The sequence below is a fragment of the Musca domestica genome, unplaced genomic scaffold (genome assembly GCF_030504385.1).
Source record: "Musca domestica strain aabys unplaced genomic scaffold, Musca_domestica.polishedcontigs.V.1.1 8, whole genome shotgun sequence".
Lineage (NCBI taxonomy): Eukaryota > Metazoa > Arthropoda > Insecta > Diptera > Muscidae > Musca > Musca domestica.
In genome coordinates, this window is record NW_026712409.1 from 672,566 (window position 1) to 700,536 (window position 27,971).

General features: G+C 40.9%; 2 protein-coding genes across 2 annotated transcripts in view; both read left to right on the forward strand.

Annotated features, from left to right (window-relative positions):
• The first annotated feature begins 7,788 nt into the window (after positions 1-7,788).
• LOC131806583 (potassium voltage-gated channel subfamily KQT member 5) overlaps positions 7,789-27,971 on the forward strand; it is a 38,964-nt gene continuing 18,781 nt past the window's right edge. Inside the window, 1 exon segment of the mRNA XM_059130860.1 lies at positions 7,789-8,455. Within this exon segment, the coding sequence (XP_058986843.1) occupies positions 8,390-8,455 (66 nt within the window). The 5' untranslated portion in view covers positions 7,789-8,389.
• Positions 23,639-27,064, forward strand: LOC101901564 (tubulin-specific chaperone cofactor E-like protein). Its single transcript, XM_005177879.4, has 2 exons — positions 23,639-24,855; positions 24,926-27,064. The coding sequence occupies exon 2, from the start codon at positions 25,220-25,222 to the stop codon at positions 26,651-26,653; it is 1,434 nt and encodes a 477-aa protein (XP_005177936.1). The 5' UTR covers positions 23,639-24,855; positions 24,926-25,219; the 3' UTR covers positions 26,654-27,064.

Genomic DNA, 27,971 nt, shown 5'->3' on the forward strand with positions numbered 1-27,971 from the left:
ATTTTTAACTTTAAGGGTAAGTACAGCAAAAGCTACAATAACAACAACAACAACAAAGATTAACTACAAACCACATTCACATTATTAGCAACTAAACATAAAAGCGTTTTAACGTGCCAAACACATGCATGCACGCACGCACCACCCACCCACCCAGCTAACGCATCGTAATGTAAATAAACAGTTGGGAAAATGATGAGTGCGTGTGTGTGTGTGTGAGCGTGCATACGTTTAGCTAAGTATGTTTGCTCATCGGTAAACAATCTCAATTTGCTTACATTTCCGATACACCACTTAACGGCGAGGAGTAGTTTTTCAAAGATTAGAGTTGATGACGATGGCATTTACGGTACCCACTACTCCTTCTCCCGGCCCTGCACTAAAATCCACATATACTCCCTTACATACATTTGAGAGTAATGTGTATGTGTGCGTGGGAGTGTATGTGTGTGCGCGTTAATGTCACCACAAGCATCCAAGCCACCTTCCCCAACTTTCTGCCGATCTAAGTCGTTTACCATTGGGGAGCTCCAGACTCGTGTGGTTTGAGAGTGTGTCATATTTTTAATGGGACTCCATAAAAATAATATCCATAAAATTCTCGAGTCCCCCGCCCCTGACATCGACATAATGCAATTGGACTAAACTGTAAATGTTGCCTTGAGAGTCTGATACGGACGGTGTCAAATTCAAATTCCAAATAAATAAATGAATCATATTTTGGTAAATACCAGAATAAACTAAGTTCGACTCCCGTTCTAGCAAAGCTAGTTTGCAGGGAAGATCGTTTGGGAAGAAAAAATAAAGAAAACCTTTGTTGTCTGACCCAATTTCATTATTGTTGTTTTTGTAAACACTCATCAGTTCCCTTAGCTTTCTGTAAAGCGGAAATGCAAGTTATTGAAAACAACTCCAAAAATATCACATCAAAGAATAATTTTGAAATTTTGTAATAAAATCAAATTTCAGGAAAATCTGTTGTTTAAATGAGCCATAATTTAGAAAATAAAAAAAAAACAACTCGGGAGGTTTGATGCAAGATATATTGGGCAAACCAAGGGCCTAATTACGGCATCCGCTATCCAATGCAGAATCGTAGCGACATAAATTACGACTCTAATTTATTGTTGGGAAGATTGCATTCGATTGTAATTTAGTATCGAATTTATCGATTTTGTTACATTTGAACATGTCAAATTTGCCATCTTTAAGAGCAAAAAAAACATGTTGTTATTTATTTATTTGGTGAAAAAGTGCAATTTTGCAAAAATTGATGAGCAATTGTGTTTTTTTATGTCATCGTCGGATTCAGAAGATGATTTCAATGTAAACATCTTAAGAAAACAAATCCGCGATTAAAGCAATCCTTTAACTTTGCCAGAAACTAGTTAAGTACACTCATTTTAATGAAACGCAACCGCTGTTATAGTTTTTCTTCACATTGAAGGTTTAAACAACGCTTTCGTGTTTCAAAGGAGGCTTTTAAATATATTTTGTCAGAACTGCACTTTACTGGCCATATGTCAACAGCGGTACCACCTACTCTACAGTTAGCAGATACACTATCACTTGTGGCTAGCGGCAGCTTCCAGCTGTTTTAACAGGAGGGCCAGAAGCATTCAGCTTAGTCGTTAAGTTGTTCCAAAGCCAACTTACCGTCGCTCTCGCTTGTGAAAAATTTGAAAGTTTGTTCTTGGCCAAATCAGGATGGTCTGTCATAAAATCGGCCAAAATATTTTTTTGCTGGAAGTTTATTTTGTTTGTGTTTGACCTACAACATTTGAAATCATAATAATTATTCAAATATTTAATATTTTTAAAGAAACTTACATTTTATTTTTGAATTAATGCACAAATTGTGCTTCAGTCAGAATTATAACACTTTGAATTGTCGTATACGCTACAAAAATATACGCGAGCAAAAACTCGTATGGTTGCATTGGAAACTTCCATATCAAGTACTCGATATCGAACGCCGTCATCCAAAAATAAGATTACGATATCGTAACTTCTCGATATCGTATGCGGTAATTAGACCCCAGACAACTTCAAATACCAATGCAGTACAGAACAATTTATCGGAAACTATGACTTAACCATTGAAAATATCTCAATAATCAGAATGTCAAAAACTCAAATCGATTAGAATCATAGGGAATTTTTCGGTCGCAACTCCCATGCAGGTGAAACCACAGCATGCAAATGTTTTCACTTCCCAAGGACCTGAATCCATGAACAAAAACTTAGATCAATTATATAGATAATAATCTTCTATTCGATGACTTTCGTACAAAGGCCATATGAATCACGACAACTTCTTCAATTAAACGCTGACTTGCTTTGCTCGACGACTTGTTAATAGAGTTGTATTGCTCACAAACGAACTGGTTCGGTTGAACGCTTCAGTGAAATTAGCGTATGAATTAGGTCAGGCAGTCTAGTTCGCTGAATTAAGATAAGCAATCGAATGATTAGGAATCTAGTTGAGCATCTCTCTTACGCCCTCAATTTATTGTGGTCTGTTTGAGAAATGTTGGTTTTCATTGTTGTAAATTTTTATACCCTACATCACTATGTGTTGGGGGTATTATAAGTTTGATAGGGCCAAAAATTATGTAACACCTCCAAATATTGGAAAGTATATATGGATCTTCCTTGCTATGTATGTCCGTCCGTCCGTCTATCCATGTTAACTTGTAATCACGCTACAGGTCGAAATAGAAGCCTATTGCTTTTGGAGATGATCGAAAAATATTTAGTGCTTGAAATGGACCAAAACCTGAAAAATTTTCCTGATCACTTGAAACCAATCGACACGAAATTTTGCCTGAGAAGATAGTTAAGGACAGGGAAGAAGTCTTGTATTTTGCATGACCATTGGATTATACTTAGCTGTAAAATGGACAAAAACAAGTAACAACACGACGGAGGGCGTACAAATTGGGCAAATGCCCCTGGTCGAAAAGCTAAGGGTAATATCTGGGCAATGCTCTATGACATACTTTTAAAAGCGAAATCGTCCAAAATGGATTTGGGGCTTCTAACATATTATAGTGTTGTAGGGTATCATATGGTCGGCCCCGCACGATTAGCCGTTGCTTACTGGTTTATAGCTAAAATAGAAAAACAGCACTTTCTCAATTGTTACTAAGCCTTGTATTTATGCCGTTTTCTTCACTTTAATTATGTTTCCTAAACCGAACGATTGAATTAGATAGTGACCTATTAACTGGACTCGCAAAATGCTTCAGCAAAAGAAGCTTAGCTGGAATGAATGCTCTGGGAAATGAATTAGGTTTTACAACACCACTTGATCCTTTCCTCCAACAATGTGCCCCTCAAATTGTTGGAAGTAGTTATTTGGACGAAGGCGAGGACAGTTATTCGAAGGTAATATTTTTGAAACTTTTTCCGATTGTAGCATAACCTTGCATAGATGAGTTATAGCACATAGATTTGATATAATGCCAATAGTGCTCTCGATGCAGCCTAAAAGTTCCTCGCCCAAATGTTGTCGAAGTTCGTTCAGAAGTAGATATAGGTCTCATATATGCTACCCTCACATTTGATTTTTGTACAATTATCACAGATGACACGATCAAGTTCCGACTACAAAAAAATATATATATGGAGGAGCACATTTAGTCTAGAAGTGCCCCGTTTTGGGAGAAATCGATCCCGATTCAGAGGATAACTTTGATTCTCCTGAATGTGCGTTAACCACCCAAAAAGGGAGACATAGAATGGAGCCAACTGGAACTATTTATTAACACATTCGATTACATTTTATTTGCGATGTACAAAAAAAATTGGTGGGGATGAAATCCGCTGGCGGCCAATCAAACTCCGTCGGACTATACATTCCTCTTCTATAGGCAAATAAATCACGCGACAGCAATGCAAAAATTGTAAATTGTGATTACTGGAGTTGCCTACCTTAGACCTTTTGGGTCAATTTGCTGTTTGTCTGTGTCTCCGTTAATAAATGAACAAAAAGTTCTGCCAGCTGACAAATTGACAGAAAGGCAAAAAAGATTGCTAAAATATTTCGAATGCATTATGACAGCATAAGGTGAGTCAAATGATAGGTATTCAAAGATAAAGAATTCTAATTTTGAATAATTAAAATAAACGCTCATTCGATACGACACACTGTAATACAGCCAATCAAAGTCGTACGAATGCATCGAATTGTCTGTGGCACACAAAGCTCTTCCAAATTCAGGTCACAGCCTAGCAAAAGGAGAAGGCATTAACACACGATTCACAAGGGGAAGCCCTTACGTTTTGCTAGAGCTTTTATTGCGCCATGCCAGCCCTCTGTAAGTTATCAACGCGAAGGATTTCATGTCCCAATAGTGTCGAAACTGGCCAGGGCAAAAATGCTAAGGAAACCGGATATAGGCTAAAGTGTGGCTAAAATGAACTGTCGTCCTGTGAATGATAGAAATACTTCCGTAATGGAATTTCTGCATTTCCGGGCTAGTTGTTATTCTGCATAAGCGGAACTTTGGAAATTAAGCTTATCGTTCACGAGCTCCCCACAATGCCAAAGCCTTCAATCGGAACTGTTTATCTTCGACTGTGTTATTCGCCACCATTTGTTGCTCGAGTGGCATATTTTTGCATTTTCTACAGCTAATCATTTTCTGTGTCCAAATTTTGTGGCGGCGCTTGAGACCTTGGCTACATTGTGGGGTAGGGTGGCGTAGGTGCTCGTTGGCAGCTATCCCGTTTGTCTGTCGTGCAGCAAACTACGATACGGTTTACACCAACACGTAATAGGTTTACAGGCCAGTTAAGTCGTCATCCGCGGCCCTTCCTACACCCGCCTCGGAAGCGGATTTCCCCACAGGCATTCGGTGGCATTGGCCGCTATTATATGAAAATTTTCACAAGTTTGTTTCGTTGTTCATCTTTTCCTATTATTTATTTCATTCTTGCTAATTTCTTCTTCACTTCTTAATATGTTCGCGAATACACCTTCCGCAACAATAACAACGTCAACAACATACTTAGCTACAAAGAAACAGACAGACAGCAAAATGTGTGCGGGGCCATGATGTCCATGCCAAAAGTGAAAAGGAAAATAAAAATATATATCTGTATTGTCATGCCGCAGTCTAGACAAGAACAATGCTAAGCAAACAGCGACTAAATAGTCGCTGCTATGACGGTTCGCAGCAAATCTGCTGCGTAAGCTTATGAGGGTCTCTACAATGTGTCCCATAGCTGATTTGGTCAGCAGCTACCACTGGCCCAGTGGAATGCCTATTATTTCGGGGTGTTGTTGATGGTCAGTTTGTTACGTTTCGATGTTGTGAAAATTTGCTATGCTGCCGTGTGTCGAACAGTCGATTGGTCGGTCGGTGGGTCTACCCATGTGCTTTTTTTTGCTTTTCTTTTTTATTAGTTTTATTTTCTTTTTGCTTCTTTGTTAATGGCAAGAGTTGCAAAAATACTTAACTGAAATACAAATCGATAATATCGATTCGTTTACCTTTCGCTGCCGTGGTGTGCATTGAAATACAAAGTCCATGACGTCCGTGTTGGCAAGGCGACAGTGCCCGACACAGGACAAACAGGAGCCCCCCAAGTTCGACAACGACACACACATTCCTACTTTCGAAGTCGTCATTATTTTCCTCAGATCGTCTTGGGCGATCGGAGATTTTGTGTAAATCTGGACGATGTGGCAACTTTGGACACAACTAAAATTTACCGATTTCAATTGCACTTTCCCGTCAACAATGAAGAGATATTTATTCGAGCGAATGAAAGTGACCCTCATCGCTGCGCTCAGTAAATAAATATTGATTAGTTTCTTTCTTCGGTCGTCCTGAGCAAATATTTGAAATTGCCCAGCCCACGCAAACTGAATGCCGAGATTGTGCTCGGCAACAAATAATCAACTATAATCTGCAAATTGGCTGCTTCTATTTATAAAAACAACGCGAATTGTAAAGAAAGCAGCAATTCAAAAAATTCCGCATATTAATTCCGAACGACTGTGGCGGCAAAGAGAACTGGCGAGAGGTGGACACGTGATGTCTGGCCGCTTTAACTTGACCTAATTTGCGTTGCAATTTAAAATCAAATGAATGCGCCCAGGAGTTGCCTTGTCGGTAGACAACTTTTCACGGCAACATTTCTTTCAACCGGGCGACTTGTTGCAGCGGTGAGTGTTGCTAACGCTATGGTAAAATAAAGGCGAATTATGATACCTTTTTCCGCATTACCTCCTCGTAAGCCATTTTTGCGACAGCATCCACTGATGTTTGGGCTCATCGCTGAACGAAAAATATTAAAATTATTTTTTGGAACATTTTCGCCAAAACCAGTGGGGTGGGGAAGTAGGGGTGGTTTCACAATAGAAGATATTGCAGCTATCAAAAAAGCGGACGTTTGTTGGAACATTTCTCGATGGGAAATGAATGAAATTACGGAATGCAAATCCATTCGAATATCTCGTTTTGAATTCGACCATTTATTGCATTCTAATTTCAAGTGACACAGATTATAACACCCACTCATTCACTAATTCAGTCTGGATGTTACTGCGCTTAAACGAACCCGGATTGTTGACCCTAAATGTGTCTGTTTCTGTCAGGGAATACGAAATGTGTGTTTCAATTTGTTATACCCTACAACACTATGTGTTGGGGGTATTAAAAGTTTGATTGGGCCAAAAATTACGTAACACCTCGAAATATTGTTACAACTATATATGGATCTTCCTAACTCCCCGAGCTGAGTCGATCTAGCTATGTATGTCCGTCCGTCAGTTTATGTTAATTTGTAATCAATTTACAGGTCGCAATTATGGCTCAATCCTCACGAGGAGCTCAATGGAGGTCTATTGTTTTTGGAGATTATCGAAGAATATTTAAGTGTTGAAATGGACCAAAATCAGAAAAAATTCTGATTTTGCAGTTGATGTACAGGTCGCAATTATAAACCAATCGACGCGGAACAATAACTTGTATGTAGAACCTGTTTAACCCTGGCTAAATTACAAATTAACGAAAATGTCACTTCTGACCGTTACATTGATGTTCATATCCAAGATATCGCATATATAGCAAAATATATACAATCTCATATATCAGTAAACGGGATATTGGTTAGACTGCTTAAAACTCAACAACGGCTGGACGGATTTTGACAATTCTTACAAATTCGGAATGGTTTTTTGCCAGAAAAGGATAAAATCTAAGAAAATCGCGTTAAAATATAAAAATTTCAGAGTCATAAAATCGATTCATAATTTTACACAAGGCTCATTCAAGCAGTGATGATTAGAATGGAAATGTGGTGGAGAACTCAATATAGGATTGAGTATTGGAAAATCCGTAAAAAGTAAAATCATTCGCGATTACGTCATTAATGCTACTCCTGAATCGGTGAATATTTCCATGACAGGTGTAGTACGGTACGACGAGAATCGAATCGCTTTCCATTACTCGATATGACAACGTCTGACATTTCTTCCATGGCCAGTCCATTTGTAACTCCTCCTGAGCACTTTTTTACCTACCTTTCCACTCTCCACCCTCTCTATTCTCCTTCTATTCCACATGCAAACGACTCGTTATAGACTTCGTCGCCGCCAACACCACCATCACCACCACCAACAGCAGTGCCATGCTGTCTGTCACTTCGAATGCACTGTACCCCGTTATTGGAGAAAGGAATGAAAAATGAATAGAAAATATTCAACTAATAATTCGCTTGCGGTGCTTTCTAGTAAGCGTCTTTTAATAATACCCAGTGGCCGGTGTGGGACCATAACCACAATAAGTGCCATTATTATTGGAAGCGAACGAAAATGGCAAGAACAGAATTGTGGCGAAAGGCATGTCTTCTTCTTCGGGTTTCGCAGTGAAAGTCCCCTTCTACGAGCGTGCGGTACGTCAACGCTTCATAAACGGACACAAATTCGATTTGTTGCGTGTATTTCACTACTAAAATATATACATATAGAAAAGAGTATCCTTCACACATACAACAACGCTGGCACTCGCAGGCACCCTTTCGTGCACGCCGACCCGCCGAGTTAATTTGCATGGTGATTTTGCTCCATATTCTTGCATATGTATGTGGATGTGTGTGTGTATGTGTGCGCGCGACTTGTGTGTTGTTGGCATGAGCAATAAATAATAATTATTACAGAAAGAAAAACAGAGTCAAGAACATTGGGTCTCCGAAGTCCAGCGCAAACCCAACTGGAAGGTGGAGTGCCAGCCACACGTCCACAGCCAATTTCTAGTTAAACGCTACAAAAGCAACAATTGTAGCAAGTGGACGACAAACAAATATAAGAACAACCCGCCATTACAACCCAGCAAGGTAATTGCGCACACCCCATCCGGAAGGAGGAAGGAAGTTGATGCAATTGAAACCCCAACCAGTGGCAGTTGAGCGACACAGCTATCGGTCAGCGTTTCCATCGAAGGTGAGTGAGTATCTAACCTCATCTTGTCCACTAGGAAATCATTGTAACGCTAGGTCACACTCAGGTCATGTCTGAAATCCCTTAGCTGAGAAAGAAAAACTGGTTCTTCTCTGTGTCCTTAGCTTGCAATTCTTCATAATTTCCATAGGAACGACGAAATGGCAAATACGTCTAACGACGGACAAGGGTTAATATCTAACGAACCACAGCTCCTCGTCCCGTCTTCCCTTAATGGCTCACGTTCATTCCGCAAAGGATTGTTTGTACAAGCATTGTGCAAAACAGGCGGAAAGGCAGGGAGCTTTTCGGTGACAAGAGCTGGGCAGCATTTAATGACGCTGTCGTCACTCTCGTCTTTATTGGTGTTGGCTTGAATGACGACATGCTCGTAACAACTGGCAAACATCCGTAGGCTGACAGTGCCAGTGACTGACACCAATGCCATTTCAAATACTTGTGTCACATTCACCGCCAGGGCTCCGTCCTCGTCTGTCAAATATTGGAGCTAATTAATGACTGTATGCTGTATTCCTTTGGGGCACGTCCATGTAGGAATAATACAATGGCGAACAAAGCCAGTTGCTCTTTTCAATGGTGACTGGAGAGAGTCTTTGTGGGAAATTCGATGGCAAAACTAACTGTCCAATACACAGGGAAAATCTGCAAACGAATGGAGTTGTTTAGTCCAGACAGGGTAGTGGCAAAATTAATTCATGGGTAAATGTAGAACATGGGTCCCCAGAGCTCAACTTTAGAATGGACTGAAAACACGGTGCGACGGCCGAAGTCGCTTCTGTCGACAGATATGTCTTCACACCCAGCCTGCGACTCCGGAAAAATGTATTTCTTTGTGATTTTCCCGTAGTTTCCATAGTATTATATTTTATAGGCCGGCTGAAGCCACGGTACGAAGGCCGAAGTCGCTTTTGTCGACATATATGTTTCCAAACCCAGCCAGCGACTTCGGAAAAAAGGATTTCTTTCCTTTTCGTAAATGGTTCTACTAACAACCGTCGTGGTCAAAACAAATATAACCATACGAAGGTTCACATGGTTAACATCTTATCGAAAGGCTGGCTTTTAATTCACCAAGTATGTGGATCTTCTCATTTTCATTTACATATTTTTGATGGAGATACCACGAAGAGTATATCCCTTTCCATGTTTGCACATTTTCTATAAAATTTAATGCAAATATTACGATGTGCAAAATTCTGATTAAAGCGGCTCTTATAGATGACAATCTTTCAAAATGTTTACCGGTTGCGGGAGGATACAACATGAAGTGGGTCATTTCTCTTTTCAGGTCAGTTGATCCTTGAAGGGGGAACACCAAAACCTGACCTTGATCTGATACTAATGTTACGATATGCTAAGTTGCAACCAAACTGAATTACTATATCACATTTCAAAATGTTTCGAAGAGATTTATCAACCTGAATGGTCGCAGTCAGACAGATAGGCGAACAATACCCAGATCAATCCCAAATGTTGTGAAACGGATTTCGAGCAAAATTAGGTGGCGCAGATCATGGTTGAATCAAATGAAATATGTTTATTCTCTGCTTATTAAAGACTAATGATATAAAAAATCCACATTCCCAGCCACAAAGGGGGAGGTGACATTTCCCCCATCCGCATAACTCCATCGATAGATTATTTCCACACAACTGATTTGGTGTTTTCTGTGGTCGGCAATACCTCACCGTATTTCACAAATTCTCTCCAATGCTAACGCCAATAACTAAATTGGTTCCATATCGAAATATGCCATAAACATTGTTATTTTTTCCGGTCGAATTTCAGGCCACAACTAACCGTTCAGGAGAAAAACAACATTTTTATTCTCTGTGTATGTAAAGACCTTATCTCCGACTGTATAAGTGTGTGTTTGGGGGGAATATGTGAGTGTGCTGATACACCTACTTAATAAATATGTCCAGTGACTGACATAAGAAGCCAGTACTAGAAGGCTCACCACCTGTCAGCATTTAGACGCATTAATCCTACGAGCATTTGCTTTAATGAAGTCCCAGAGCAACGTTTGACGTTTTTGTTGTTTCCCGTAAATGTTTTGTTAGCCGACCATAGTAACCCACCGACCAACTGATATGGATCGTAATTGCCGAAATTGGGAATCATGTGCTAACGATAAGCACTGTTCGGTTTCACAGGTATTCAACAACGGGTTGCCAAAGTCCAATACATGAGAATTGTTTCCGCACAAATTCGCGTCCAGCTTCCAAGGTCTTGTCCAGTGTTGTGGCATTAGCCCCCTTAGACGCAACACTTTTACTTCGGCAGTGTTAAATTTAATTTGCACTTGGCCGCAGTGTAACAGTTACTATCACCGCCTAGCCACCTCCCCCCGTTAATCATCGCTGGTCTATTTTTACAATCGTACATATGTGTGTACGTATGTTTGTACGGCGAAAACAAAACAATAGCAAATAGTTTCTAACACCATGGAAAGTTTATGGCACTGCAATGTTAGTTTGTCGATCTGTCGGGGGGTCGGCGGCACTTGGTGGGGTTAGCAGTAAAATGCGCGACTGCGATAGCGTCGCTCGCAGTGCCACGGTGCCATTTAATACTTCCACTTAGTGTATTAATTAAACAATCTTATCGAGATATTTATGACGAATACACAATTGCGGTGGTTTCATCAGTCAACGACAACAACAACAACAACAGCTGCAGCAGCAGCAAAAACAACCACACGCAAGGGGACACCACTAACTACTATAATTTATTAAATTATAAGTTTGGAATGGAAAACGTGGATATTTGCATTCACATCGAACTGCCCAGGTGTCTCCACTGGCCATGATTTTTCAAGATTTTATGTCGGAGATGCCACAGGAGACGAACGCATTGAATACCCGGAAAATTTACACAGAGGTTCCACTATCCACCAGTAGCGTCAAAGTCTCGTTACACACTTTGAATGGAAGTAATCAGGTCTTATTTTTAAATTCCGCTCAGTCAGCGTTACCGCAAAATGAAGTAATTCGTTGAGGTTACCACCGCCGGGCGCACTGTGGTAATGAAGTGGTATATATTCAGGATGTAGCTGAGTTTTTTTTCTCTTCTAAAAAAATCATACAGTTCTGGAAAAGATCCCGGCCAATCTTATTCAGGTTGCTTGTTGGTTTAAGTCTCACAACCGACAAACCTGTATTCCCCAGCGTTAGCCTCAAACCGTGTCGATGGGTTTTGGGATGAGGTCAAGTGGCTCGATCGGAAACATCAGTCTTCCCAATCATTGCTTCTTGGTAACAAATGCGTGGGTTCGAGAAATCCGAAAATAAAAGCAAACTTGGTTGAACTTTAATTTTGCTAATATATGACAAGGACACAGAATGTTGGCTGCCGATTCCCATGTCGTTACTCACGTTAAAGGCGCCATCTTTAGACAAAACATTGATTTAAAAATACAATTTGTAATTTGCCTAAACTATGTCCCAAAATGAAAATCATTTTTATACCCTGTAGCCTAATACGGCAAAAGGTGCCTCATCAAAATAACGGATTTAGACCCTAGGTCTTTTTGGGCCAAACCCGTTTCAGGATGTTTGAAGTCGACCTAGGGGTGTCCGTCCGTCTGGCTGGGAGTCTCCGACTTGATCCAAACTCAATGTATCGTAATATTATTGTCAAATTTAGATCGATTTCGGACCTGGCCAATATCGGTTCACTCCTTCTGGTACTTCCACCACAAATGGTCATCATTTTTACAGATGATAATTGTGCATACCTTGCAAAACTCTATATTTATATCAGGGATATGTCATTTGCGAAAATGGACAATATCGGCCCACTCCAGCATGTACCTCCCCCACAAAGGACCAAAAATTCGCGAAATGCGAAATAAGCATCCGATTCTCCGTAATATTTTTAAAAAACACAAGTTCTGGCGTGAAGCGTATAGATATCGGCCTTCCTATTCTGAAAAAATTAACGATTTTATTCAAACTTGGTATATATAAATTTTTCTCTCAGCGAGCTATATGACGTGAATATTTTACTCATCGGCTCACTTCTTCTCGTACCTCCCCCATAGAAGGTTACATTTTCCATTAGCAATTATTCCCGTAAAATGGGTAATAGATGTCTGACTTTCTGCACACCCCAATATTTGTATCAGTATTAGATGAAGTGAAACACTTCGGTCTACTATATCTGGTACTCCACGCATATTTCCACATTTTCCAAAAATGATCACGTATTTCATATAAAGTGATGGAAGTAGTCAATATGGTCCACTCCTTCGGTATCTTTCTCAAAACGTCAAAATATATTTAAATTAAGTGACATAGGCTAATGGTACACATCTCTCGGCAAACCCGACTTGTTTTATTATACATTTAGTATCTGAAAGAAACTACAAAATGAAAATTCGGCAACGGGTTCTCTTTCTATAGGCATATCATAATGGACCCCCTATGTGCTTTTATCAATTTTGAATTTAAGATAAATTTTCTAGTCTTTTCCTCGGTCTCAGCTAAGTTCATTGCCTTTGCGTTCTCATTTTCATGATTTTTATCTCTGTCCTGCATTAACCACTGTGCTTCATTACTCCGGCAAAACGTGATCGTTAAACAAGCCACAATCATGTATATGCAAATCTCGACTCGTTTCGATCGTTGCTCAGTCAGTGGTGGCGGGCCGGAATTGGCAAATGCAAAATTAAAGCAAAACTGCAAAAACGCCGAAACGCAGAAATTAGCTCGATCATTAACCCCTTTCGATATTGAATCGACATATTTCGGCTACAGTGATCGTCGTTGTGAAACGCAATCAAACAGTTGACGTTAATCTAAACGCGTGTGTTAGCTAGCTGTCCTCGGTTGGCGGTGGCTCTCGTTCCGAGTGTTCCGTTTGTGTATCGTAAAAATTTCAACTTAGATATAATCCAAACATAATAAAAACATAGCGCGTATGTGTGACTGTGTGAGCGCTCGTCCACCCTGACGTACACACGCCGTACGTCACAGGCAAGTCGTCAACGCACATTTGAATTGTTCTTGTTTACAAATCAACACCTCATGGCCCTGCCACAAAGAAACGCAAAAACAGAAAAGACGCCAGCACTCAACACGGGTTGTGCTCCAAAGGAAGTGAAGAACCATCAACGCCAACAAAGCCATTATACACCTAAACAGGTATCACACACACACACACACACAAACAAACAAATCGAAGCCACCAATAACTCAAGAAACTGTAAAGAAGGGTCACTACGGGGTGAAGTAAGGGTGAGGGAGGGAATGACCCGACTTTTTGTTTGGTTGCCAATGCGTCACTCTGTCACAGTGACTGACAATCTATGGCAAATAACTGAATCACTGTTGTTCCCATAAATTCCACTCCATATAAATACACCTGTCTGTGCATGTGACCAAGTGTGAGTGTGTGTGTGTGTCTGCTTTAAGACACACTTTAGTAGGCTGTTAATTTGACTTATGTGACACAGACATACCATCGAGGTAGTATTTTCCGAAAGTACTGCGAAATGTTGGAAATGTGCGTAACGCGACACCGGATGGCACAAAGGCAACGCTGTCAATGTTTATTGTTTTTGGCTAGCAAGGACAACCAATCAGCATTCGATGTACACACACACACGTGCAGATACACGTAGACAACAAATATATGGAAAATCCCCTGACACTTTACTCCAGGATGGGAGGAGAATCGAGGGAACATGGAAAGGATAAGGAAGAAAACTAGTCATGATTTATGGGAATCCGTTCGCGATGACGACATAGATAGGCAAATGACCACAAGCATCAGGAGTAAAAAGTGCGATCCCTTAAATATGAAAGCCCATTGAGAGATTTAAATCTCTATGCTGGTGATAAAGTTTCCAAACAAAGACGTTTCTTTTCACTAAAATGCGTTTGTCCCGTTTTTAAGTAAGTAATCATTTCGATACCGAAGGAATGAGGATGTTATTTGTAACATTTCATGTGAATTATGGTTTTGAACTTGTGCTTGGATTACTTCAGCCTCAATCGAGTGCAAGTGCAATATTAGGATAACACTTCTTATCTTCAGAGTATTTAGAATTCATAGGTCCAAGCAAAAATAAAACAGAATCCCAAAGTGTTGAACGACCCTCAGTCCAGGTCCGTTTATTTTAAAAAATATACTCTGCTTGCGTAATGATTGCTTAAAATGTTGATCCTGTCTGCGCCAATATTGTCAATTTCGCCCCTGATCTCAGGTTGATATAAATATGACATATGTAGATATGTGCATAATTGTATGGAAACTGATGAACTTTTGTCGGGGAAATGATTGCCATGGAAATGATTGACACAGTTCATATTCTAAGATTTAGGCCTATTTTGTACTGTGAGCCTATATTTTTTTTTAAAAATCTTTGTAGTTCTAATCCAGTGGGGAGCAAAATAGAAAAAAATGATAATTTAAGGGAGGACTAAAACGACATTTTTCTTGAACGTGATTGGTTTCTTCTTGAATTGGAGGCGAACTTTTAAAGCCCCCACAAATAAATGCGCAAGTAGTGCAATAGATACCAATGCAAAAGATACCAAATCCAACCTGGTGACAACGTTTTCACAGTAACGTTATGAGACGTCTGTACATTTTTCGGACAAGAGAAGAAGTACCAATTAGTTCATCGAAATGTCCATACCACATTGCAAGAAGTGGGAAAATATAATGCGAAACCACTGAAAACACCTTAAAGGGGGGTGGTACCGTTGCATGGGAGCTATACCGTACTAGCAGAGCTAAAGTACGGTTTGTTGGGTCCAAAATAAAATTGAATTTCGCCTGACCTAAATTTTTTTCCATTAATGTAATGTCAAGACGAGCAGGAATCCTGATACACTTTCTTGCTGATGCCGTGCTCTTTGACTGGCGTCTCTGATAAATTCCCCCCAAAAGGCATTTATTTTTGAGATTGACCACAGGACGATACCCACTATCGAATATCGTTGGTGAGTTCTGTCATTTGGTGCTGTTCCTCCAAGCTGTGACCTCACCGCAAGACAGTGGGGTGCCAGCCAGCCAATCGCAAGAACAAGACCACAATAAAAGTAAACAGTCTGTCAAGCAGAGTTCGCCATCAGCGAACATCGCATCGTAGACCCCCAATGGAAAATGCTTTTCATTTTCAACCTCCAAATGTCTGCAATGGTCTGTGTGAATACAGCGTGCGTGTGTACGTGTGTGCAACATTCGTTTAATTTTCCAATGGTGTAACTTTTCAATAGATTTCCATTTTTATTCCTTTATGAACTATAAATTAGTTATTTTCGCCATTGATACCGTTCGTCCGTCCGGCTGTCTACCACAAAGCGCACCGTAAATATTTAATGGACAGTTTAATTAGCCATAAACATGATGCCCAGGAATGAATTGTTTGTTTCGTCGACACCTTTACGTCTTCCACTTTGATGCCATCACCGTTCTGACGGATAGCTGGGTGCCTAGGCAGACGAATGGATATGTGGCCGTTCCTCTGCCATTGCTAAAACGACGAACTGACTAAACACCATACGTTTGTTTATGCTGCGACGAAAACCCATTAACTCAGACGATGATGGCTGGGGTGGGTCCCGGAGGGGCGGTGAGGGCAAACGCTAATCATCCGAACGATGGCAAAAGGAATTGATCGCAGCGGAGGGGTCCAAGCGACAGCAGCATTGCAGCAACAATGCTTCGGTGGAATTGTGTTAATATCAGAATCGTTGCTCCATTTTGGCCCCGTTCTCTGCAACTGTTTGCGTCGATTACTTTTTATTTCTCGTTTTTGTTTAGTAAACATCGCTTGCCGAAGAAAGGAGTATAAATCAATATTTTTACTATTCGTGTAAACGCTAAACAATTTGCCAAGATTTGTGCTTGAGCGTGTGCATGTGTGTGAAATGTTTTTTTTTTTTTTTTTTTGAAATTCTAGAAATAAATTATTATAAATTTAGTGGGAAATTGAAAAATAATTTGGAAATGGTATCGTTTTTGTAAAGTCGTCTTGCGGGGTGTGACAAAGTTTTAGGAGCCAATCATGTTTTGTATTACCATTTCATTTAAGGTGGTGGGTCATCACAACTAGTACCTTTGTTTTTGTTGTCCAAATTCTTTATTAAATGTCGAAACCAGACTAAAACGACAACAGGAATAGGGGAAAATAACTTTGGAGTCATATCCGAAACCAATTTATGGAAATGGTTATGACAACCTTTTCGAGCAGAATGTAGAGCCCTAAAATAGACCTTCGTAGAAAATGTGTTCATCGAACACGGCAAAAATACAAAGAAAAAGGATGATGATAATCGGTCTATCAAGTGTTCAGATTCCTCACACAACAATACAAATTTGGACTAGTCCACAGCAATACAAATTTGGACTGGTTCGGAAGCTATTTCTTTCTTCCTGAGTAAATTTCGAAATGAAACTTACTGGTCATCGCCATCGTTTATACCCATTCGACATGGGCGCTTTGGACCCAAAAAAAAAATCAAACTTCATCCTTAATGCTCCAGCAGAGGCTCGATAGCGCAGTTCATCTTATATTTGTCAACATGTCTGCCATACACAACCTCTTCGCCATTATCGTCATCGGACGTATTCGGAATGATAACGCTCTCTCCCAAAGCACCGTTGGTCATCATTCATTCTCAATTGCAACGTCGATGAAGCGAATGCAAAGTGTAAGCGCACATAAGGCAGAAACATGTGTCGGACAGATGCTCCGACTCGATTCGAATCGACACACCATTGAATTTTGAGTCATTTCAGTCCGACAGATCAAGTGCAACCCCACTCCCCTGGCAGTGGGTGTAAATCAGAGCCGACAAATGAAATGAAAAGTTTTGCTGGTCGAATGGATGCTCATGGATATGTGCGCCAATTCAACATTCGTAAAATGGCTGGACGGTGTGCGGGTGCTTGTGTGTGTGTGTCTGACAGTACTTTCACGTTCACTCATTCAGCTGTCATGTCCAATTTCGAACAACAGAATATGTCTAAATACTGGACGATAATGAGAAAGCCAAAGACTAAAGAGCCAATCGCATTGATTAATTCCATGTCAGACAATTGATTGATTTCTTGATTCGCTTCCGTTTCTCCGTTCATGTGCCCATTAGCAAAGTTCATGTCCGTGTCCATGTCCATGTCCGAGTCTGTCGTGTCTGTGTTCATGTCCATTTCGCACTAATTCACAACAAAGTAAACAAAAACAAAATGGAAATGCTGCTGAAAAGCCATCGAACAAAGAAAGATGACAATTTAAGCCAATAAGTCGCTGCAATAATTGGCGGTGGCACTTCGAGTGAATATCTAACTGCCCTACAGACCAGCCAACACCTCTAGTGCATGGGGCATGGCAATCTACGAAGAGGGACGAAGGAGAGCAAAGTGCATTTCCCTTGTTATGGGCAACAGTGTGGGCCTTAATGAATTTTTAGTATTTCGGCGTTTTCGCGATTCTACCTCCCTAGCCGGGGTGTACCAAGTAAAATGCTCAAACACTGTAGTAGGGGCACTTCGGAAAGTATTCGCTGCAATGCAAAGGCTGAAAGTGACAACAGATGTGCAAAACGTTCAAACAAGTTTAGTTAATATTTCCACGAGCTTTACCTACTTTGTTTGATTGTGAGGTGTACGCGTGTGTGTGTATGGTACTGTGCGCGATTTTTGACACTCCCCTTGTCATTGACGACGTTGCCAATTAGTGTAGCATGAATAGTATTGCTTTTACGAATATCAAACTGTAAGCAGAATTTTGAATGTATTCTCAAAATCCTCCATGTCTAAATGGTATAGCACAAAACAGAGTTATACCCATTGACCGATTATTACATCGTTCCGATAGATAAAGAATGATGCTGTCTGGCAAATAAGTCGTTTTTAGTTATTACAAGTTTTATTTAAATATGAACTGTTCGATAAGCAAAAGGACCATCTTCCCTTTGACTTTTAACATAAAAAAAACAAAAACAGCAAAATTTATTCAAATACAAAAATGATATCGCAAATCGTTTCTTCCATATTGAAGATCTGAATTGAAAATTGATTTTACGAAATGAATTGCAAATTGTTATTTGTTTTTATTAAGATAATGATGCCGCTGTAAAAAATGCAGTGACTAGCACTTACATTTACAAATGATTACTCATTTCATTGCCATACCTCTGGAAAGAAATGCATTTATTTTAAAGAACAGAACTTATAATGAAAACCCAATATTGAGAATCTTATCCTTTATTTTTCCGAAAGAAGGTGATAACAAAACAGGATTAAAAAAATATAAGAACGGGCCAAAACGTTGCAACGAAATAATAAAATTCTTTGTTTCTTTAACTTTAATCTTGTGCAAATTCGCGTATGAGTAATGGGAGATGATTCCGAGTCCGTTGAGTATCCATCATACGGCACAACATACAGTGCATGTTTTTTTTTTTGTTTGCGGACACATGGCAACTCTGCGGTAGCATGACTTGCAATAGAAACAATCTTCAGCAAACAAATGGCGCAGATGGCGGCAAATCCAATGTAAGGTGAAGGTTGTCTTACAATTTGATACGAGTTAATACCCCCACTCGAGCAATTCATTTGTCGACGATTACAACGGCAAACGACATTCTGACGCACTCACACAACCGCAGACACCATTACATCTGCTGCCATTGCCCCGCTGGTGCCATTATACCCCGCGCGTCGCACATTCGTGCCATTTAGCACAAAAGTACTTTACGGTGGAAATGAAAGAGCGCACAATTTAAACAAATCTCGCTGAAATTCCAACACCGCAACCAATTAAGATTTGGCCACGTTTACAAATTGGAATGCCTGGTAAACAGCAAGGTGGCGAAGGAAATGGCGTATCTTCCCAATGACATTTCAAGGGGAGGAGGAGAAAAAGCCGGAGAAAGTGAGAACAGGGCGACTCGGTTTTCAATGAGCAAACACTTATCATTGGAGCACCGACTTAGAACTTAAAGTGGCAAGTTTGTTGAAAACTCAGCCAAAACAAAAAAACCAACCGATTTGTATATTTCCCCCGACAAGACCGAAAGCATATCAACTCCATAACAAATCTTTGAGTCCAATCTCCAGTCTTCATTCCATAAATACTCTACTCGACATTCACCACGGAAATCCAAACTGGATAATACTAGTCTCCTAGTTGAGCTGACCCAACAGGTATTTGTGTCATACGTGGAGAAATGCCCCTCGTACACACAGACACAACACCGTATTGCGTACACAATCAAGTATTTTTATGTTCCGACATTATCTACCCCACCAATCGCTTACAAAATGGCAAAAACAAATGAAAGGTTCTTATTACGGATGGGGCATATATCACCTCCATCACGTGGAAAGTGAAAGCCAAGAGATAAGTCCATTGAAATTTATGGTTGGAATCACCTAGGTTGTTATCACTATTGGGGGAATTCGAAGGTTGGGGGAACGAAGAGGGGGTAGTAGGTTCTTCTATTTCCGACATTTAGTCGATGGGGAACACTTTCTGTTCGCAAACAATGCGGAAACTCCTTTCTCGCCACAGGTCAGTAATGTCGATTTCCTTGGCATGTCATGACCTTCGACATTTTGGAAGCATGCCAGAGCCCAGCAGATGGCAAAGGACAGAACTCTCTGCAAAAAGACACCTGCCCTGTTTTCCTTAAGTCGTGTTCGTCGTTCGGCAACACAATGCACCAACTAACAACAAGAGTGAGGGGACAAGTGACCATGTGTTGTTCTCCAATGATTACCTCCGAACTTGCCCCACACTTTGTATGAAACAGCCAAGTACTCAATGGCTGGCATGATTCGCAAAAACATAACCACACATCCAAGGCAAGAAAGTCGACTATAAGAACGCGATAGCCCAGGCTGAGCCCCGCGAACTTGTTCATGTGTGTATGTATGTGTGTAAGTCGGTCAATGCCCACCCCCCATTGTTGATGGCTAATAATGATACGTTGTTTGTATGACGAGCTCAAAGTACACCGAAAAGGGTTACTTGTGGCTGGGGGCCACTTTGTTATGAACTAAATTGACAGGGTCCACTCAATAGAACATAAACATGTCAAAATCGCATGTGAGCGAAAAAAAGTGGCACACAAGCATACGACCAAGACGCACAAGGAGAGCAATACAACTCTAAAACAGAAATCAGCTGATTCCCAAAAGCTTTATGTGATAGAGAGAGAGAGAGAGAGAACCACAAAGCTAGAAAGCTTTACAGCTGTTTTACAAAGAGCGAATGGCAATCAGAGAACATACACATTTTAAAATTCTGTTCAAACAACCCCGAATCGCAAAGCCCCAACGCAATACTCCCCACTCAACGGAATGCTAATTTGCCAATGTACTTCTGCCCCTTCCCCGTCCGCACAGTCGGGCTCCAACAACTGGCTGAAGTGCAATTGCTTTGGCAGTGCTAGGTGTTCGTTGGTTGTGTGTATGTGAGCGTCAAACTTATATTTGTGTGTTTTGTTTTACTTTGTCTTGCGGATTCGCTTCTTTGTGTCCCCGCGTAAACCAGTTATGAGCCACGTATTTCTCCCCAACCCCAACCCCACCCCACTTCACATGCACATGGCTATGGCTATGCAGAGATAAAACGTGTTTCACGAATATCCATAGAGTTACCCGGCAAGGCCAAAAGTTACTGGGCCCTGGCTGGCTTCTTTATTCTACCGCCACGTTTAGAGCACCTACCCAACCCTTCAAAAAAGATACACAAGGAATTTCAAATAATTTTCAACTTGTCCGGCCTTCATGTTGAATCGAAAGACGATCGTTTCGAGAGCATTCTATAAGTGATCCTCTGGCAAACGCACTCGATGATCTACATACATATGTATGTAAGTAGGTATGTATGCATGCGGTGTGTGTAAACATCGAACCGTTGTGTATTCTTAGCAAAGGTCACAGCCAACGAACTCATGTAACACTAACCCCATTGGCTGAAAGCGTGAATGCCTTGAGGTCTGGCCGACGGATGGTCTCCGAACGGTGGCTATACCAAATGCCACATCAAACATTTCAGAACACTCAACTATTTTTGGCCGCAAGGTCGTTGCCAACAATTACTCGACTCGTTGGTGTCCCAAAACATTCAGCGACACACGGCCACATCTATCCACCGAGGAGAAAGAGCCAGCAACACATAGGCACACACACACTTACACATCGTTGAAACCGTTGATGAAATTACCGTCTGGTAAAAATGAGCCTATTTTGATCGTTCGCGTATGTTGGGGGCCTCTATATCTGATGCAGGGCCAGGTTATTTCCACCATCTACATAGAAAGTGGCAGTCTTGCTCTGGCAGATACATATTTGAAAACAACAACAACTATTGAAGGAATTTACAGTACTAGAATAAAGAGCTTATTATCAATATGGTTTGGGAACATTTTTTTTAAATTCCGAATTAAATAAATAGAAAAAATGTTGACGTGTTTTTCCACTGAAGTAACATAACAGAACTTCCCGCAGCAAATAAACGTTTATATTGAGAATTTATATGAAGTAGATCATACCGAGATGATGCAACCAAAATATGGAGGCTATATCTTTATGTTTTTCGGTCTCCACTAAATTAACGGAGGTCTTTTTGTGATGTCTCTAACCTCTCGTACCTAATATCATTGGTATAGAGAGCATGTTATGACTTTGAGCAGATGTAAATTAAAATTGGTTGAAACATGTATGGCAGGTATTTATATATGTGAACCAATTTTCATTAAATTTGACGCATTTATCCTCGGTCGTATGTGTAAAATAAATGTGAACCCGCATGAAATATATATATTTGAGTTACATCTATATTTGAACCGATTTTAACCAAATTGCCAAAATCCACCCAATATTACACATTTGGCGTCCAATCTATTTGAGGTATATTTTAATTAAAACCTATTATCACCAATTTCAATAGAATTCGTCCATGTGCTCGAAGAACGGTTCTTGGAAAATTCCATCTCAATCAGAAAAAAATGTGACTGGAAATTGCTTACAAAATTAGATGGGCAAACGGACCGAAACGCCGATGTGAACAATCGTCAAAGACCTAAAATGGTAAAGACTAGAAAAATGCATTAACAGCTCATGCCAGAGGCATGTCAATTTAAAAACCACAATTACAGAGAGTTTGCAAAATCCAAAAATGTGGTTTTCAAATTCTTTTCCATAAACGTTTCCAAAAATGTGCATATTGCCTTAGCGGTTAAATCAGTTAACATTGTTAACTATGTTGTTATGATATCATAACAACAGGAGAATTTTCACAGGGTTGCCATATTTTTACTGTCTGGTCCTATCTTTATACTTCTATGCCTTTGCAATCGTTTCCTTTTGAACCACAGTGTGGTGTTGGGTATAAGAAGACAAAATTTGGTTAACATAGGTTTGGATGTTCACTAAGATGATCGGTTCGAATATAAATATTTTTGACCCGATCTCTTCAAAAAAAATTGAAACGTACCCGATATACCTATAGTTCCAACGGTTTTGAGTATATCTCTATCTATTTCAGCCCCTCTTCAAACTCCCAGTCTCAATATTATCAACAAGAATTTGGAATAAAATTATTTGAGTCACCGATAATCACCCTTATGGATTATTCACTAAACATTTCTTACATCGGACGTGCTATAATGTTTTCAGATTCGTCTTATCTTCAGTCGATTCTCTAATTTCTCTAATTATTGACAAAAATGCAGAGAGTACCCCTTTCAACACATATACACACATCTGTATCTATAGCTGGCTAGATACAATTTTTATGAAAATTACTCTAGAAAAACATGGGTCCATTGATTTAACACCTTCAAAGTACCCTTAATACCGATATGCTGATAAACTTATTTTTTACGAAAATAGTTTTATTGTCTAATCTATAATCATTGTTAAATGAAAACTAATTTAAAAAATTGGACTTTGACATTCATAAAGTCTCTCCTCAAGAGTCTTGGGCACTTGAAGGAAAACTTTAGACATTGCCTGTTTTAATCACATCTCTAAATGTTCCGAAGCAACAGAATGTTGACCGGCAAAATCGTTATTGAGACACTGTGCGACGATCGAATATTGCGCGACAATGCCAAGGAAAAAGGCCCCACCAGATGTGACTACTCGCCCCACAATGCGACCCGCTTTTCAAACATCCAGGCAGCAGACACGACCTACACAAAATCAAACGCTGTTTCGCCACTCTTTCCACACAAGAGCCATGTGTGGGTTCTCCCCGAGAGTTTCAATTCACTACGGCTGAGCACTGAGAGCGCATTTACAGCACATCCAGCCAAAGAGAAGAGCAGTTAGAATAGTGCCCGAATGTCCGCCGCAACCGCCGCCACCATCACAACATTCGATTATAGCAACAAATCTGTGCCAACACACAGAGTACAAGAGTGGAGCAGATCCGACCAGACGAGAGCTGTGCAGAGCCAAACGAACTCTAACAACGAAATAAGCGTAACAAACGTTTTTGTTTTCAACGTACGCTCGTAGAGGCAGTCATTGTTTTTAGACAACGCCACCACCATCACCGCCAACACCACCACTACTACACCGAACGCTTTTTCGACGCTGTTTCTGTTTCTTTGTTCAGAAAAGCCCGAAAGTATAGAAAAAACAGTTTCCAATATTCACAGGCACAGCAAACGAAACATTACAATTCCGCGACGCGGTTACTCACTCGAACCCAAAAGTATTTAGTGCGCAATTAAAAGTGAATGCAGAAGCCCGAAATTGTTCCAGCCTGAAAAGCAGATCCACAGCAAAACACTCCATCATCGAAAACAAATAAATTCGCCACTTGAACGAACGGAATCGGAAAAACGCAACAAACAAAAGTGCAATTACATCACCCAGCTGCTATAACGCACGGCCGTCCGTCCTGCCACCGAGTGACCAAGCGCTGCACAAGAAGCGGACGCGAGCGAGCGAGCGGGGAAAGGCACCAACACATGTTACCTTTGCATGTTCGTGCAATAGATTGGTGAATCGCCAGTGTCGTACTAACGTCGTGGATGCACAAAGGTGGCAAGTTTTGATTAGCAAATCTGCTCCAGCGGCCACAGCTGGAAGGTCGCCCCCAGAGGACTATGTACATTCTAAGCGGCGACAGCTGATGTATAGTTGTTGTTGTCGTTAGCTATCTTTGTTAGCTGCCTAAACAAAGAGACCTCAAACTGGTTCAGTTCGCTGTGGCAATCCAAAGGAAACTCCTCGTGCCGTGGGCTAAGGAACGACGCAAGCCGACCACCACTTCAGAGTTGCTCGTTCGTGGCAGTTCTCGTCAACGGAAGGAAATCTATATTTGTAGGAAGACCACCACTCCGCGATTGCCCTGACACATGCCATTGAGTGGCTGTGTGTGAGTGTTTGAGTGCCCCAAAACAGTAAGTCCCGTTTTCCACCAGTTTGGTGGGTTGGTTGGTCGAGTCATATGTTTTTATTGGCCTCTTTCAGCAAACGACAAAGAAAATATATGTAAACAAAGCACCAAAAACCAACAACAACGGCAACGACAACGACAGCAACAGCGAGTGAAGTAGAAAGCAAAACAAAAAGCAATAGTTGGAGCACGAGCGAGAGAGAGGCTATGAATTGCATCGATTTTTCGCAACCTCTTTGAAAGAATCAAATGCCAACAGTCGAGCGATTGACTTGAATAACCGTTGCAGCTATTCCATCAAAAGGCAGCTATTGTTGCAGCTTCATTGCGACCTACCCCCCATCCACCAACAACAACGACCCCCAAAGATGCCTTCGCTACTGGAAGCAATAGAACGAAAATACTTCTCCGATTGCGACGATAGTCGAGGGGAAGCAGACAAAGACAAAGATGCGGATGCAGCAGCTGGAACAGGTGCTAACCGATTAGTTTCCATATTCATACCAAGGTTACCGCCCCTGCAGTGTGTGCCAGAGCTGTTGGTGCTGAACGACTGCGACATTGACTGTGCGGGCGATTTCGAGAGCATCAAAGACAAATGCCGTCGCGTGCGGGAACTCGACTTGGCGCAGAACAAACTGCAGGACTGGCACGAGGTCTTCCAGATCGTGGAGCACATGCCTCGCATAGAATTCCTGAATCTGAGCAAGAACAACCTGAGCAATCCCCTGACCAAGTTGTCCGCCCCACCCATCACCAATCTAAGAGGCATTGTCCTGAACGGCACCTATCTGAACTGGGAGAGTATCGACGTTCTGCTCGAGAATCTGCCCGTACTGGAGGAGTTGCATTTAAGTTTGAACGACTACAAAGAGGTGCTCATCGACACTGCCGAACTTGCCACCGCCGACCCGGCAAATAGTGATAGCTGCAAATGCTGTGATGCCAAGGAGTCTTCCCACACCAAGAAATACAAAAAAATCTCCCCCCACAAGGCATTGAGAACTCTGCATTTCACCGGCAACCCCGTGGAGAAGTGGCCCGAAATATGTCGCCTGGGTCGGATATTTCCCTGCATGGAAAACTTGGTGCTGGCCGATTGTCCCATAAGGGCCATCGAATTCCCCGAAAAGTTGGACGACAATTCCACAATCGCTGATGCCGCCGAAGACACTGATTTGCCCCAGAAGCACTTTCCCAACCTGCTGTTCCTCAATCTCAGCTATGCCTCGATCAACACATGGGATGACATAGACCGATTGGCCACATTTCCCAAGCTGAAGAATCTTCGAGTAAAGAACTGGCCCCTCTGGGACCGTCTGGAATGTACCGAGCATGAGAGACGCCAGCTACTCATAGCCCGTCTGCCGAATGTTGCCATCTTAAATGGAGGCGGTGTCATAACGCCCGACGAACGCGAGGATGCCGAAAGAGCCTTCATCCGTCACTACATGGACAAACCCGAAAGTGAACGGCCCAAGCGTTATCTCGATCTGATTGCCAAGCACGGCAAACTGGATCCCCTGGTCAATGTCAGTCTAAAGCCCGACAAGCGTGTCAAAATAATCCTAACCTACGGCGACAAATCCGAGTCGCGCCATGTCGACCTCTACCGCACAGTGTCCGATCTCAAGGTGAAGCTGGAGAAAATAATCCCCTTGGCTGCCAATAAAATGCGCCTGTATTACGTGGACCAGGACTACAGAGAATTTGGACCGGAGGAGATGCGATATCCCAACAAGCTGTTGTACAGCTACAACATTCAGGCGGGTGACGAGATCATCGTCGATGAGAAGAAATGAGAAGCCCTCCGTCATTGAGAGAGAACGCCTCAAGACCCTAGCTGAGGTAGCCTTGTGTGCATCGCAATGACCTCTTCTTCCCCCATTGCTGGTGATCGAGTCTGCCGGGCCCACAACCATAATCCCTACATTTATATTCTAATGTATTATTGATATCCCCCTTACCCTTGGTACTCGCTCACAACACACACACACAAAACAAACACAAATAAAAGTTTTATTCACTTGTGTAAATAGCAAAGCGTATTCAACGAACCAATTCAACTATCTAAACCTTAACAACAACAAAAAAAGCATATACAGCAACAGTAATAATAAGAATATTAACATAACAATAATTAAAATAATAATAACAAACACAATAACAATTAATTGATGATGTGTAAATAAAAGCAAAACATATGAATTGAACGAGCCAAGAGTGTTTGATTTTCTATTACCAAAATGCTAGAAGAATTCAGGTAGATGCACCGACGCTTGGGAGCATTGATATATCAACATTTTTAAAATGTTTCTTCAAATATAAGTAGATTTTTATGCGTTTTCTTATTCGACGTCAATTGGAGGTTATTAAAACAATTATTACAAATTTGAATAGTTTTTAATTTAAAATTGTCAATTCCAAAATTGGTTTGGCAGTTCATTGTCCCAGCAGCTGTGTCGATGCGTCTTCCTGTATTCTTCTACCTCGATTAACACAAAAAAAAACTCACACACACACGGAAGCAAAGCAACGCAAAAAACTCAAACGATTCGTAAAAAAACTCCTCTCAGAAGCATGCGATTTTTTGTAAGAAATTACTATGAATCAATCTAAGAATGCTCCCTAAATGTTTACTCTATTGCAATTAGTCGCAAAGACTTAGAACCATAAAGATAGGACAAGACAGAGTCAAAATATTGTCACCAGGGGGATTTACCCCTGTTATTATGATACCACAACAACATACTCATCAATGTTAAGGGGCATCAGCAGCAAATGCAATTTTCATTTAACGTCAATGGAATACTATTTTGAACCCAATTTTTTGGGTTCAAAAAAAACTGCTCTTCAATTGCGTTTTTATACCCTCAGCCATGTGGTATATATCATTTGATACGGTCAAAACGTGCCTAGTCGAAATAACGACCCTAGGTCTCTTTGGACCAAATCCGTTTGAAGTCGATCTAGCGATGTCCGCCCCGGTTCGCACGATAACTCTCGAAAAGAGTAAGAGTATTTGAAAGCTTCTTTCTTATTCCTTGAATTGTTGCATAAAATAATATTCTGTTTGTCGATATTTCACGCAGTCGTAACCTTCTGATTTGTAGTAAAACA